The 14,578-nt window shown below is 42.3% G+C and overlaps 1 protein-coding gene across 2 annotated transcripts in view; it reads right to left on the minus strand.

Annotated features, from left to right (window-relative positions):
* Positions 1 to 1,177: 1,177 nt before the first annotated feature.
* Positions 1,178 to 14,578, minus strand: part of SLC30A6 (solute carrier family 30 member 6) — a 66,306-nt gene continuing 52,905 nt past the window's right edge. For both annotated transcript variants that reach the window (XM_068232172.1, XM_068232171.1), the window contains exons 12-14: positions 3,350 to 3,397; positions 3,123 to 3,191; positions 1,178 to 1,927 (exon numbers count right to left, since the gene is read on the minus strand). In XM_068232172.1, coding sequence (XP_068088273.1) covers positions 1,421 to 1,927; positions 3,123 to 3,191; positions 3,350 to 3,397 — 624 coding nt within the window. In that variant the 3' untranslated portion in view covers positions 1,178 to 1,420. The remainder of the gene's footprint in view (positions 1,928 to 3,122; positions 3,192 to 3,349; positions 3,398 to 14,578) is intronic.

A 14,578-nucleotide genomic window follows, 5' to 3' on the forward strand; every position in this document is an offset into this window, starting at 1 on the left:
GGCAGCCATACGATCCCTCTCTGATCAGATCCGATCAGAGAGGGATCTATCTGTTGGTCGAATCTGATGGCAAATGGACCAGTGTATGGCCACCTTAAATGTAATGTGTACCTGAAGAGATAAAAGTGGGTAATTACCTCAGTAGAGGGAAGCCACTAGAAAACTGTGCTGTAGCAAAGAGCCGATTGTGCTCCATGCTAATGGGCAGGTTGCAGGGCAACCTGCTCAGTCCTGCACAGTTGGCCACGCTATTTCACCGATGGAAGCAAGACTGCAAAATTCCAGAGGGTCCCGGCATCCCACGCTGGTTGGAAGGACATGGGAAGCCTCTGGCAGATCCAGAAGCTTACCTCTACTGGGGTGTGTCAATTTCTCTCCCATTAAGATTACTGATCAGGTTAACTTTAACATCTAAATATTCTGCATGTTTTCTCTTTAAAAACAGTAATAAAAATATTGCTTCTGAACTCTTCCAGCACAGTATAGGAAAGTGAAACCGACAATTTAATGAACTGCTAAAATCCTTGTAAGGTGTCAGAGTCTGCCCCAGCACTGATAAATGACAAATACAGAGACCACCATATACTGTATGAAATTACAAAAACAAAAAAAACACCATTAAGAAAAATTGTGAAATACATATACAGTACATAAAGTGTATATTTGTCCCAGAACAATATACACAATGATTTTTTTTTCCGGTGAGGTCATCACTTCCAGTAGGTAGTAAAAATCTGACTGGCTTTGGACTAGTCCATCTCCTCATGAGAGATTCTCAGGGTTTTCTTTATTTTCAAAAGCACTTCGTGAACGGAGGTTGCTCAGTCCAACTGGGTGTGTGGGTGTGTGTGTCTTAGTATTCAGGCATGGGCAAACTTGGCCCTCCAGCTGTTAAGGAACTACAAATCCCACAATGCATTTGCCTTTATGAGTCATGACTGTGGCTGTCAGACTCCTGCAATGCATTGTGGGACTTGTAGTTCCTCAACAGCTGGAGAGGCAAGTTTGCCCATGCCTGGACTATAGATGCTTACCAGGTAGGAGTTGGACTGGACCAAAACCTGTTAGGACAAAGGTAATTTATTGTTAATTGTACTCTGAAATGTATGTCTTATATACATGTGTTTACTTTATTTAAAGTGGGATAATGATAAAAGCAAAGATTCTGTCCCGTATATTATGTAAAAAAAACATTTTATTATTTTACACCTCCTCCATTTGTAAGAGGAAGGGCGGAAAAAGCAATCTGTATAAGGAAAATATCAGAGGGAATGTATCAGTGGTATTACACCACACACTTTTAGATTGTGATAGGTCCAAGGATATTCCTCACGTCATGATATCAGAGTTCTCAACTGCTTTCAACAAATCCAAAACAATCGCCAAAAAATAGGCGGGAAATTGCCACACACAAATACAATCATTGTTTGAACTGAGATAATTGTGATGTTGTGTAGGTTCCATATCTGTTGGCCACATTTGTCAATCCAGTCCGCAAACCTTGTGTGCCGCCAAGAGCAGGCACGCCCAGTCCCTGGTTAAATGTGGCAGCATAAGGAGCAGATCCATAAAGTCCCATTGTGTATTGTCTTGTTTGAGTGTTTGGAAGGATGACAGGGTTGATGTTCTTGCCTGGTGTGTTGAAGGCAAATTCTGGAGGTGGACTGCTAGGCTTGGCTGGTGTGGAGGTCATCGGACTTAATTCATCAGTGGATGTCTTTAGTGGAGGCATCTGAATGATGTGGTGGTCTGGCATATTTAACCTGTTGGGCGGCATGGTGCCAGAAGACAGAACCTGCCGACTCCATTCATCCTTGAAGATCTGAACAGTTAAATTTGAGACTAGTGTACTAAGTCGGTTTGTGACATGAGCAAGAACCAACTGTTCATTGGCATCTCTTCTAATCCTCACATGAACTGACCCAGCCTGGAAAACAAAGAAAACTGGTCAGAGCAGGTAAGGGCTGGCAATGCAACACTGTAAAAAATACATATCCGAACTCAGAAGTCCCATGTACTCAGAATTAAAATGTTGATGAGACTGGGGCTGCAGCTTAGCTCAGCATCATCATGCTTTTTTAGGGCTCGTTCACACCAAAAATTGCTAACCGTAATCGCAAATGCAAATGCTTCTTGCAGCGATTTGCAGTAGTGATTCCCAGCATGTGACTAGCGATTTTCTATTGATGCATAGCAATTTTTGAAGCATTTGCATTTAGCTATTTTATAGTTCTTGTGGTAAAACAGGACGTACACTTTGCCCTGGACATGAACAGCTTTGGCAAACACGCTTTGAAAATCATTCTGTTCAGCAATTTTACAGGTCTGTTATACTTTACATTGAGGCGTAATCGCCTCTAAAATGCTGCAGGACCCAAGTTTGCGGAAAAAAAAAATCACATTGCTCTAGTGTGCATTAGCCTATAAAAACCTATTAGGCAAGTGTTTTTGAAATGCTGATACTTTCAAAATCGTTCTTCGTGTAAAACAACCCTTAGAGCAGGGGTCTCAAACTCGCGGCCCTCGATGCAATATTTTGTGGCCCTCGCTGGCAAAAGCTTCCTTATAGTTCGCTTCAGTGCTCCCAAGTAATCCGCTGCATCCCCACCACTAAACAAGGGCTGCAGAGCCCCCAAATCGCCCGGGGGGCAATCCGCCGGCATTTCCTGGAAGGGGCAGAGCTTTCAGCTTCAGCTCTGCCCCTCCTGATGTCAATCGCCGCACGGATCGCCGCCTCTCCCCGCCCCTCTCTGTGAAGAAAGAGTGAGAGGGGCGGGCAGAGGCGGCGATGCGCCGCGATTGTGAAATTCCTTATGCGGCCCAGCCTCATCCTGACTTTGCCTCCTGCGCCCCCAGGTAAATTGAGTTTGAGACCCCTGCCTTAGAGAGTATGGAAGCAGGATACAAAATGACCTATTTAAGGAGACCAATCAAAGAGTATACAAAGGAGATCTACTGCTGAGAACCTACACAGAAATAAAACCAAATGCATTACTAGATTAAATAATTTTTCACGTCTGCCTCTACACTGTTCTCAATTTTTTAAGTTATACATAACATGCTAAAGACATTTCCAATATACTAGATACATAAGCTACAAATAAGCAAAATATAAAACGTACCATACTGCCAAAACCCAGAGTCCAAAAGTGCTCATTGCGGACTTCCAGAACACCGTCCAGCGTGGAGACCTGATCACCAGGAAACAAAAACACAGAATGAAACCAATCATGGGCAAGACATGGATCACAAGGTTCATTATCATTATTGTCAACTTCTCTATGAGCCATGCCAACAAAAACGATTAAAGTCAGGAGTAGGTTTTGTTTCCCACATTGCATTCACATACCTCTCGGAGAAGCTTATCCAGCTGACCAATCACGTGGGGTGGTGTAGTCTTTAAAACAGAACAAAAGGGACATATTAACAAATAATGTACAGCACAATCTGAAGAAGTGCATGGCAATGTCAGAGGGACCGTTATCTAACCATTCCATTTATGATCTATTTTGTTACATTGGAAATGAATTAAAGGTGCCCATACATTCACTCGATTTTTGGCAATGTGAAATCGATTACGCAAACGCGAACTGATCAACCAATTTCCATCCAAAATCGATTGATTCCGTCCATCTGTCCAGGCGGAAAATTTAGCTCGAACGCCAGCGGGTTGGGAGCGGGTCGTTAGATTTGGCGGTGATCAACGCAGCAATAATCTCACCTGTTCCGCCGGCCTGAGTCCCTGCAGTCCCTTTCTCCGGCTGGCTTTCTTCATCTTCACTTCCCTTCCTGTCCTGTGACCAGCGGAAGTACAAACAGTAGAGGCTGCTCTACTGTTTGAACTTCCCCTTCTCACAGGATGGGACAGGAAGCGATGCGAAGATGAAGAAGGCCAGCCGGAGAAAGGGACTACAGGGACCCGGGGACTCACACCAGCGGAACAGGTAATGTATTGCTGCTGGCGGGGGAAAGCAGGGGCAGAGAGGCAGGCAGCAGCGGCAGCTCTACAGATTGTGAATCGATTTCATGCTGAAAATCTGTGTGCAGTGCATGGGCAGCCAGTCTAGGGCCAATTTTTATTTAGGGGGAAGCCAATTACCTTAATGGTATGTTTTAGGGATGTATGAGGAAACCAGTGTGCCCAGAGGAAACCCACACAGACATGGGGAGAACATATAAACTGTGCATAAAGTGTCCTGTCCAGGATTCAAACCGGGGACCCAGCATTGCAAGGCGACAGTTGCCGCCTGTCATACATTTCAGGAAGTAAGTCGGGGAAAGTAAAGATTTTACAATGAGCAAACACTGACTAAATCATTTATAAAGGAATATTGAAAAAAAATAAGCAATTTTATTAAATGTTATTTAGGTTATAGCTCCTCTTTAAAAATATAAACCTAAACAGTTATTTTATTGTACTAAACAAAAAAAGTTCCCTCGGACTTATGGGTAAGTTAACCCCCATCTCCCGCAGTGACAGCTGCTATAATTACCATATCTATTCAGAGTAGCTAAGAACTCGTAGCTAGTCGGAAGATCATCCCTGATGATTAGTGCAAGAGATCATGGGGTTCCTGAACCTGAAGATCCGTGTGTCTGAAGGTTGGCACCTACGACGTATTTTTAGCATTGTTTAAAGTGGACCCAAATTAAAAATACAAGATTTCAGAAATAAAATCTATTTTCTAAATTATAATAATAAATAGCAGCCTGTTTTCAGCTGCATGATGCCAAATATAAAATATTTTACATTTATTGGAGAAACCCCTCCCTTCCTTTCATATTGCCGGGACAGAATCCGGCAAACTGGTGGAGTAAGATGGTGTCCAGCAAAGGAGGAATTGCTAATGGCTGCCACCTGTATAACCCTAGTTATGAAAAGAGAAGGGATAAAAGCATGCACTGAAATGCTCATAGGCTTGAAGGAGTGTTTATTTATATTTGTATGTGTCAGAGTGGTGCAACTAAATATTTTGATTTAAAAAAATGTTTGGGTCCGCTTTAACAAAAGTTAAACCATGTTTGGTGACGTGCGGAGATCGCGCCCGCCATGACGGATCTCTGAGGTCTGTTTCACACCGCAAACTGGTGGCAGCGATGCGTTGCGCCCGCGCCAGAAACAGGCCTTCAGGGAACACTGAGTTAGTAGGCGGTGTTCCCTGTCTGGCCACCAGCCAAGCAGGAAGTTAGGTGCATTTGCCGTCACTTCCTGCTTGGGGTATGCGGAAGTGCACGGAAGCGTATTGCTAAAATACGGTTCTGCGCATGTGCGCCACAGCATCACAACGCCAACATTTTTAAAATCCCTGAGACGCCATAGAGTAACAGGACTTCCGGTCCGCCGCAGAGTGACGCAAGTTACCGTAGTTCTGTCCTAGCGTCGGGGATGCAGTGAAAACGTCACTTCCATCGTATCGTGCTGTACCGTGGCAGTATGAAAGTCTCCATAGACTTATTGCCTAGCGGTGAAGCGCGGTACAAAATCCCGCCCTGGTGTGAAAGGGCCATAAGTTACTGATCGCCCAGATCCCCTTTACGCACCTTGATAATTTTACCGCAATCGTTTAAACAATCAATTACGCCATAGTTACTGCAATAGTGAAGATGGATCGGGGCACAATCGCTGGTCGTCAATGAACCCCTATCCATCTTATACCTGAATGATGACTGTTACAGTAACGGCGTTAGGTAAATCGCGCGTGCGTAACAAAAACTGATTTCCTGCTGCATTAAATTGCAACACGTGTATGATTCCCATAAACTGGTAGCAGGTGCCGGCACCCTACGTAGGACGATGCAAGTGCAAGACGACAAAGGATATGGAAAATTGTACACAGACACAAGTGTCTCTCCCTATTTGTGCCTCTCTCACAGCAGCTCTGTGTTACCTCAGATCTGTGTTCTGAGGTGACAGGAGCTGCTGTGAAGGTCACATAAATCTGGGCGCAGTGCACGCCAATACATTTGGGTGCTGCCATAGGCACCCAGGTAATGCCTTATATAGATGCTAATATAGGCTATAATAGTAAATTTGGGTGCCAAATTCACCCGATAAAATAGCAGGCGATGAGAATGCCCACTATAGAAACTGCGGCAATAAATATAGCAGCTATAAATATAAATAGTGGGCACCACTGCACGCACTATTTATAGCCACAGTTTCTATAGTGGGCAGTCTCAGGGCCCATTATTTCATCGGGCGACTCTGGTGCCCAATTTACGGTTTACTGCCACTATTAGCGACAATTTACATGGGCGCCTATGTCGGTGCCCATTAGTGTTAGGTATAGCTTGAGAAGAATCAGTCTCTGTCAAGCTCTTCACTGGCTACCAATTAATGAGAGGATTCAGTTCAAACTCTTAACCATAACCTACAAAGCTCTCCACAATCTCTCTCCCCTGTACATCTCCTCACTAGTCTCCAGATACCAACCCAACCGCAATCTCAGATCTGCACACGAGCTTCTTCTATCCTCTTCTACAATTACCTCCTCACATTCACGTGTACAAGACTTTTCACGTGCCTCACCCCTCCTCTGGAATGCCCTTCCACAACACATCCGCCACTCTCCCACCTTTGAAATCTTTAAACGCTCCCTCAAAACCCACCTTTTCCGACAAGCATATTCTCTAGCTTAGGCCATGCACCCACTAAATAACCTAATTACGCACTGCCTGTACATATACTGTATACTTCCCCCACCTCTTGTTTCCACCCCATTCCTTTAGATTGTAAGCTCGCAAGGGCAGGGCTCTCACCCTTTTGTGTCATGGAATGTTATTAATTCAATTGCTTGCACACTGTTAGAAATTTATACATTTTAGTCATCCTGTTAAATCAAATTGTAATCAGCAGTGCTGTATCTTGTATCAGTGTTCATATTTTCATGTATATCATTGTCTGTATCATTATGTATCCCTTGTTTGTTTTCTTACATTGTACAGCGCCACGGAATATGTTGGCGCTTTATAAATAAATAAATAATAATAATAAATAATAATAATAATTAGCGTTAGAAGTCTGTGTGGGGTGGCTATGGTTAGGCATAGATGGGGAGAGTTAGTGAAAGGCATACATAGGGTTTATCTATAATAGCGCCACAAGGAAAAATGGGTGGAAAAATAATGGTAATAGGTATGAAATAACGGTACTGGAATATTTAACCAATGTTCTACTATCACCCACTGTGCCCAACTCTCACCTGAACTCTCCGATAACTATGCCCAACCCTAACCACCCCTCAACTACTCCTAACCCTAACCACCTACTCCTAACACGAACCAGCCCTTATCTGAAACAGAACACCAACTGTCAATTTTCAACTGTTGTTTTTCAACTGCCATTTTTCAACTGTCATTTTCCAACTCCCAATTTTCAACAGTTTTTTTCAACTGCCATTTTTCAACTGTCATTCCTTAACTGCCTTTTTTCAACTGCCAAATTTCAACTGTTTTTTTCAACTGCCATTTTAACTGTCATTTTCCAACTGTCAATTTTCAACTGCCATTTTTCAACTGTCATTTCTCAACTGCTATTTTCAACTGTTTTTTTCAACTGCCATTTTCCAACTGCCAAGTCTCACCTGCCATTTTCCAACTGCCAAATTTCAACTGCCATTTTCCAACTGCCATTTTCCAACTGCCATTTCTCAACTGTCATTTTCCAACTGCCAAATTTCAACTGTTTTTTAACTGCCATTTTCCAACTGCCAGTTCTCAACTGCCATTTTCCAACTGTCATTTCTCAACTGTCAAATTTCAACTGTCATTTTTCAACTGTCATTTTTAACTGCCGTTTTTCAACTGTCATTTCTCAACTGCCAAATTTCAACTTTTGCTTTTCAACTGCCATTTTCCAACTGCCAATTCTCAACTGCCATTTTCCAACTGTCATTTCTCAACTGCCGTTTTTCAACTGCCGTTTTTCAACTGTTTTTAAACTGCCATGTTTTAACTGTTATTTTCCAACTGCCAAATTTCAACTGTTTTTCAACTGTCATTTTCCAACTTCCATTGTCCAGCTGTCATTTCTCAACTGCCAAATTTCAACTGTTGTTTTTTAACTGCCATTCAATTTTTTACTGTCATTTTCCAACTGCCAAATTGCAACTGTTTTTCAACTCCATTTTCCAACTGTCATTTTCCAACTGTCAATTTTCAACGGCCATTTTTTAACTACCAAATTTCAACTGCCATTCTCCAACCATCGTTTTCCAATTGTCAATTTTCAACAGCCATTTTTCAACTGTTGTTTTCAACTGCCAAATTTTAACTGTTGTTTTTCAAGTGCAATTTTTTAACTGTCATTTTCCAACAACCAAATTTAAACTGCTGTTTTTCATGAGTTGTAGAATACATTTTGATGGGTCTTACAGCTTGGACCCCTGTCACATAAAAATTAGGTAGGGACAAACTCAATACACCATTAAAAAATAAATGTCATTTTCAAAATTATGATCAAACTTGGGAAAGTTTCAACAAAATTACACAAGTCGGTAGCTTACAAAACACCCACTTTTGAATAGCCTTGTCTGTTAGCTTTCCAAAATGGTGGCATTTGGGGCCTTCTCCTTAAAGGAGTCATCAAGTGAATTTAAAAAAAAAAGCTTTACTCACCTGGGGCTTTCTCCAGCCCCTAGCAGCCGACTGTCCCACGCTGTCACCTCCGCTCTCCGCCGCTGTCCCGGTCTCATTTCTTGGTCCGGAAGCCGACCCCGAGGTCGTCCGCACTGCGCATGTGCGAACCACCGCCGTCAATCAAGCCCACGTTGTACGAGGCTTACTGCTTGGTGGGTACCAATACAGATATTTATTTTTTTAGACGTTGCTTGAAGAAGATAAACCTAGGCTGAGGAAGAGGAGTACAGGTCCTTCTCAAAAAATTAGCAGATTGTGATAAAGTTCATTATTTTCTGTAATGTACTGATAAACATTAGACTTTCATATATTTTAGATTCATTACACACAACTGAAGTAGTTCAAGCCTTTTATTGTTTTAATATTGATGATTTTGGCATACAGCTCATGAAAACCCAAAATTCCTATCTCAAAAAATTAGCATATCATGAAAAGGTTCTCTACACAAGCTATTAACCTAATCATCTGAATCAACTAATTAACTCTAAACACCTGCAAAAGATTCCTGAGGCTTTTAAAAACTCCCAGCCTGATTCATTACTCAAAACCGCAATCATGGGTAAGACTGCCTGCTGTCCGGAAGGCCATCATTCACACCCTCAAGCAAGAGGGTAAGACACAGAAAGAAATTTCCGAACGAATAGGCTGTTCCCAGAGTGCTGTATCAAGGCACCTCAGTGGGAAGTCTGTGGGAAGGAAAAAGTGTGGCAGAAAACCCTGCACAACGAGAAGAGGTGACCGGACCCTGAGGAAGATTGTGGAGAAGGACAGATTCCAGACCTTGGGGGACCTGCGAAAGCAGTGGACTGAGTCTGGAGTAGAAACATCCAGAGCCACCGTCTACAGGTATGTGCAGGAAATGGGCTACAGGTGCCGCATTCCCCAGGTCAAGCCACTTTTAAACCAGAAACAGCGGCAGAAGCGCCTGACCTGGGCTACAGAGAAGCAGCACTGGACTGTTGCTCAGTGGTCCAAAGTACTTTTTTCGGATGAAAGCAACTTTTGCATTTCATTCGGAAATCAAGGTGCCAGAGTCTGGAGGAAGACTGGGGAGAGGGAAATGCCCAAATGCCTGAAGTCCAGTGTCAAGTACCTACAGTCAGTGATGGTCTGGGGTGCCATGTCAGCTGCTGGTGTTGGTCCACTGTGTTTTATCAAGGGCAGGGTCAATGAAGCTATCCATCAGGAGATTTTGGAGCACTTCATGCTTCCATCTGCTGAAAAGCTTTATGGAGATGAAGATTTTATTTTTCAGCACGACCTGGCACCTGCTCACAGTGCCAAAACCACTGGTAAATGGTTTACTGACCATGGTATTACTGTGCTCAATTGGCCTGCCAACTCTCCTGACCTGAACCCCATAGAGAATCTGTGGGAAATTGTGAAGAGAAGGTTGAGAGACGCAAGACCCAACACTCTGGATGAGCTTAAAGAGTAACTGTCAGGCTGCAAAAGCTAATTTAAACCTCTATTCTCCTGTGTTAAACAGTTTAGAAGGAAGCCAAAAAGGCAATACTGAAGTTAAAAATCTCTCTTAGTTTTGATGTGTGCTGAACTGCAAGGATGTTAGACCCAAGCTCTTAAGAAGCCGAGAGCCGCATACCATACAGTAAAGCATTCTGGGGCCCTCCCCTCGGCTGATAGTGATAAGTTACAGGGCTCGTGTTACAACAGCAGCAGCTCACAGCACTGAAAAAACTCCCGGCAGAGTACACTGCAGGAGTCCGCTATTGTTCCTAGCCACATGGCTAATTAATATTCACTGCACAGTAGTGTTTTACATTACCGATCTTTTGTGTGAGTCTAATCATCAGGAAGCAGGCAGGACATGACGACACATTTGGCTTCATAGGAGACAGACAAACATGGAACCTGCCATGAGCTGTCAGGAGCATCATTCTCTGCAAATCCTATATAAAGATTCTGTGAAATCCAAACGTGGACAGTGAAATGCATATGTAATGTAAGTACAGCCAATGTTTAGCTACTGATATATGTGTTTATTTTCTCTGAGACCCTATACCTAACAGCTCCTCTTTAAGGCCGCTATCGAAGCATCCTGGGCCTCCATAACACCTGAGCAGTGCCACAGGCTGATTGCCTCCATGCCACACCGCATTGAAGCAGTCATTTCTGCAAAAGGATTCCCGACCAAGTTTCGAGTGCATAACTGAACATAAATATTTGAAGGTTGACTTTTTTTGTTTTAAAAACACTTTTCTTTTATTGGTCGGATGAAATATGCTAATTTTTTGAGATAGGAATTTTGGGTTTTCATGAGCTGTATGCCAAAATCATCAATATTAAAACAATAAAAGGCTTGAACTACTTCAGTTGTGTGTAATGAATCTAAAATATATGAAAGTCTAATGTTTATCAGTACATTACAGAAAATAATGAACTTTATCACAATATGCAATTTTATTTAGAAGGACCTGTATGTTACCATTTAGGCTATCAGAACTGGCCTATTAAAGCTAACATGTTTAGTGTCCCCATATACTGTTGGTCCCCTCAGCTTGATAGGGCTCCCCTCTGTCTTGGTTACCCCTCAGGGCGCATTATCGATCAACCTCGCAGGACCTCTTCACGGGCAGCCCCTCCCAAGGCATGGCTGTGTGCAGGAACCTCAGCCAGTAGTGTCGGGGCATGTGTGGTTATGGATGTTTCTGAATAGAATGCTCCTGTGCCAATTACTGCGATTCAGAAGTGCAATTGAAGAGGGCACACAGAGCGCACAAAGCATGCAATCTTAGGCCTATTTTCACCACCTGTCAGCTGCCCCATTCACTTGTCGGGCACTTGCTAACACAGTTCAGGAATTACTCCGAATCGGTTGAGTTAGAGCTTAAAACGGGGTGCATAGCTCCAATAAGGGGAAGCGAAGGAGCCACACAGTTTATGGGAACACTTAAGAAGCCCCAGGTATGGCCACCTTGTAAATATTTTACTTTAACCATTTCAGCCCGCAGGTATTTTTCATCTTATGCATCAGAGCAATTTTCACCACCCATTCATTCGCCAATAACTTTATCACTAATTATCACAATTAATTGATCTATAGCTTGTTTTTTCCACCACCAGTTTTCTTTGAGTGGTACATTTTGCTATGAAAAAATTCATTATTTCTCAGTTTTCGGCCATTATAGCTTTAAAATAATACATTCTACCATAATTAAAACCCATGTATTTTATTTGCCCATCTGTCCCGGTTATTACACCATTTAAATGATGTCCCTATCACAATGTATGGCGCCAATATTTTATTTGGAAATAAATGTGAATTTTTTCAGTTTTGCGTCTATCACTATTTACAAGCTTATAATTTAAAAAATGTTCGTAATATACCCTCTTCACATGCATATTAAAAAAGTTCAGACCTAGGTAACTATTTTTGTTTTGTTTTTTTTATTGTATTTTTTTTTTCAATAAAAATTTTATTTGGGTAATTTTTGGTGTGGGAGGTAAACCGTTAATTTTAAATATAATAATTTGTGTTTATTTGATTGAAAAATGTATGTAGCTTTACTATTTGTCCACAAGATGGCCACAGTCCTAAACATTTTTTAAGTCCTGGAAGCGAACGCTCTCGCTCCCAGGAAGGATAAGGAGGACGGTAAACTTTTTATCAGAAAGACAGTGGTTTCTGATAAGACGCCATCGGTCTTTCTACCGCGGACTTAGATCAATAAATGGGAACTACGTTCCCATTCATTGATATCCGGGCTAACGGGGGACAACACGTGCGGGCGGCAATCAAGTCCAGGCGGCATAAATGGTTAAAATGGACCTGAGCTCAGAACGTCCTCTCTGCTCAAAGATAAGCAACAGCATAATAACCTTTAAAGAAAAAAATATTTAAAGAATAAACAGCTGATACAAATCCTGCAGTAAATCTGTAGTGTGTCTACCTACGGCTTTCATGGAAGCAGACAAAGGGTTAACATCCTCATCCTATGTTTACAAATTAGCTGCTCTGCCAAAGCAGTGGATATTCCTGAGCTGACACAGCTGAGAGATTAAATTACAGTTGTTATTAGTCACAGATGAGGGGGCATTACACAGGCTAAACTCTTTGAACACATACAGAGTGCATTTATATATGTGTTCCTTCTGTCCTGTGCAAGAGTTCAGGTCCATTTTAACCTCCCTGGCGGTACGCAGTTTTAGAGGCTGCATCCGCGGGATGATTTTTTTAAATAAAATTTGATTTAAATGCTTAAAGGGGAACTGAAGAGAGAGGTATATGGAGGCTGCAATGTTTATTTCCTTTTAAGCAATACCAGTTGCCTGGCAGCCCTGCTGATCCTCTGCCTAATACTATTAGCCATAGCCCCTGAACAAGCATGCAGCAGATCAGGTGTTTCAGACTTTAAAGTCAGATCTGACAAGACTAGCTGCATGCTTGTTTCTGGTGTTATTCAGATACTGCGTACGTTAAAAAAGGGCGCCGGGAAAAAAGGGCGCACGGTTTTAAACGATAAGCATGAATAACGTTTAAAAAATAAATTGTGCTATATTTCGTTTAAAAATAATGTTTTATAAAGTTATAAATCATTAAATAATGTGTATGAAATCGACAATTATAAAAACGTTAATCTTCCGTTTAAAAAGTGAAATGTATAACGTTTAAAAAAAACAAACTAAGTAACCCTCCCTGTACCTACCCCTAACCCCTAGACCCCCCTGTTGGTGCCTAAACCTAAGACCCCCCTGTTGGTGCCTAAACCTAAGACCCCCCTGGTGGTGCCTAAACCTAAGACCCCCCTGGTGGTGCCTAAACCTAAGACCCCCTTGGTGGTGCCTAAACCTAAGACCCCCTGTGATAAGCATTAATAACGTTTTAAAAAATGTGCGGTTTTTCGTTTAAAAATAATGATTTAAAAAAGAAATTTTTTTATAATTTTTCGTTTATAAATAATGTTTTAAAAATATTGTACTGTTTTTCGTTTAAAAATAATGTTTAGAAAATTATAAATCATTAAATAACGTGTAATCATGAGAAGCAGTTATAAAACATTAAAAGTCTCCGGGCGCCGCTTTTAAAACGTTATTTTTCTCCGGCGCCCTTTTTTCCTGTTGGGCACCGATTAAACGATATTTATTATGGGAGTGAATGGCGGCGCCCTTTTTGTCCACCTGCCTCATGCGCCCAAATTTCCTGCTTCCTCAGATACTACTGCAGAGAAATAGACCCGCAGGGCTGCCAGGCAACTGGTATTGATTAAATGGAAATAAATATGGCAGCCTCCATATACCTCTCTCTTCAGTTCCTCTTTAAGCTAGCACTTCGCTAGCTAACTATGGCCCCCAAGTCCCCCGGCAACACTCTGATCCCCCCAATCGCCTCCGGCAATATTTACCCGTCCGCGATCCAGCGAGAGCCGCAGCTTCACCATTTAGCTTGTCGTCGCTATGGCGCCGATCGGACATGACGTCATCGACGTCATGCGCTGTCCCAATCCTCCCCATAGAGAAGCCTGGAGCTGATTGGGAGGCTGCGCCATCGCAGGATCCCTGGGGGGTACGTATAACGGCGGCGATTGGGGGTGATCGGGGGGGCGGAGAGCAGAGGGACTTGGGGGGCATGGTTAGCTAGCCAAGTTCTAGCTTAAGCACATGAATCATTTTATAAAAAAGCCCGAGCGTAGGTAAAGAAAGTAGGTAGGTAGATAAGTAAAGAAAACATATTTTTGCATGAAGACCTAAAAGTAGAAGAGCAGGGGTGCCCTTTTGGGGAGAACCTCAGCCAGTGTAGTTGCCCATATTTTTGTAAAATTTCATACTATGAAATAAAATGGGCTGTAGGTCTATAAGTACCTGGGAGGAAGGGGTCTTTTCAAGCTTAAGTAACACAGAAATAAAAATGTAGGTATAATGTACTCTTCATTAAACCATTTAATAATATTATTAAAGACTATAGTACCTTCAGTGGCAAAAG

The sequence above is a fragment of the Hyperolius riggenbachi genome, chromosome 4 (genome assembly GCF_040937935.1).
Source record: "Hyperolius riggenbachi isolate aHypRig1 chromosome 4, aHypRig1.pri, whole genome shotgun sequence".
Classification (NCBI taxonomy): domain Eukaryota; kingdom Metazoa; phylum Chordata; class Amphibia; order Anura; family Hyperoliidae; genus Hyperolius; species Hyperolius riggenbachi.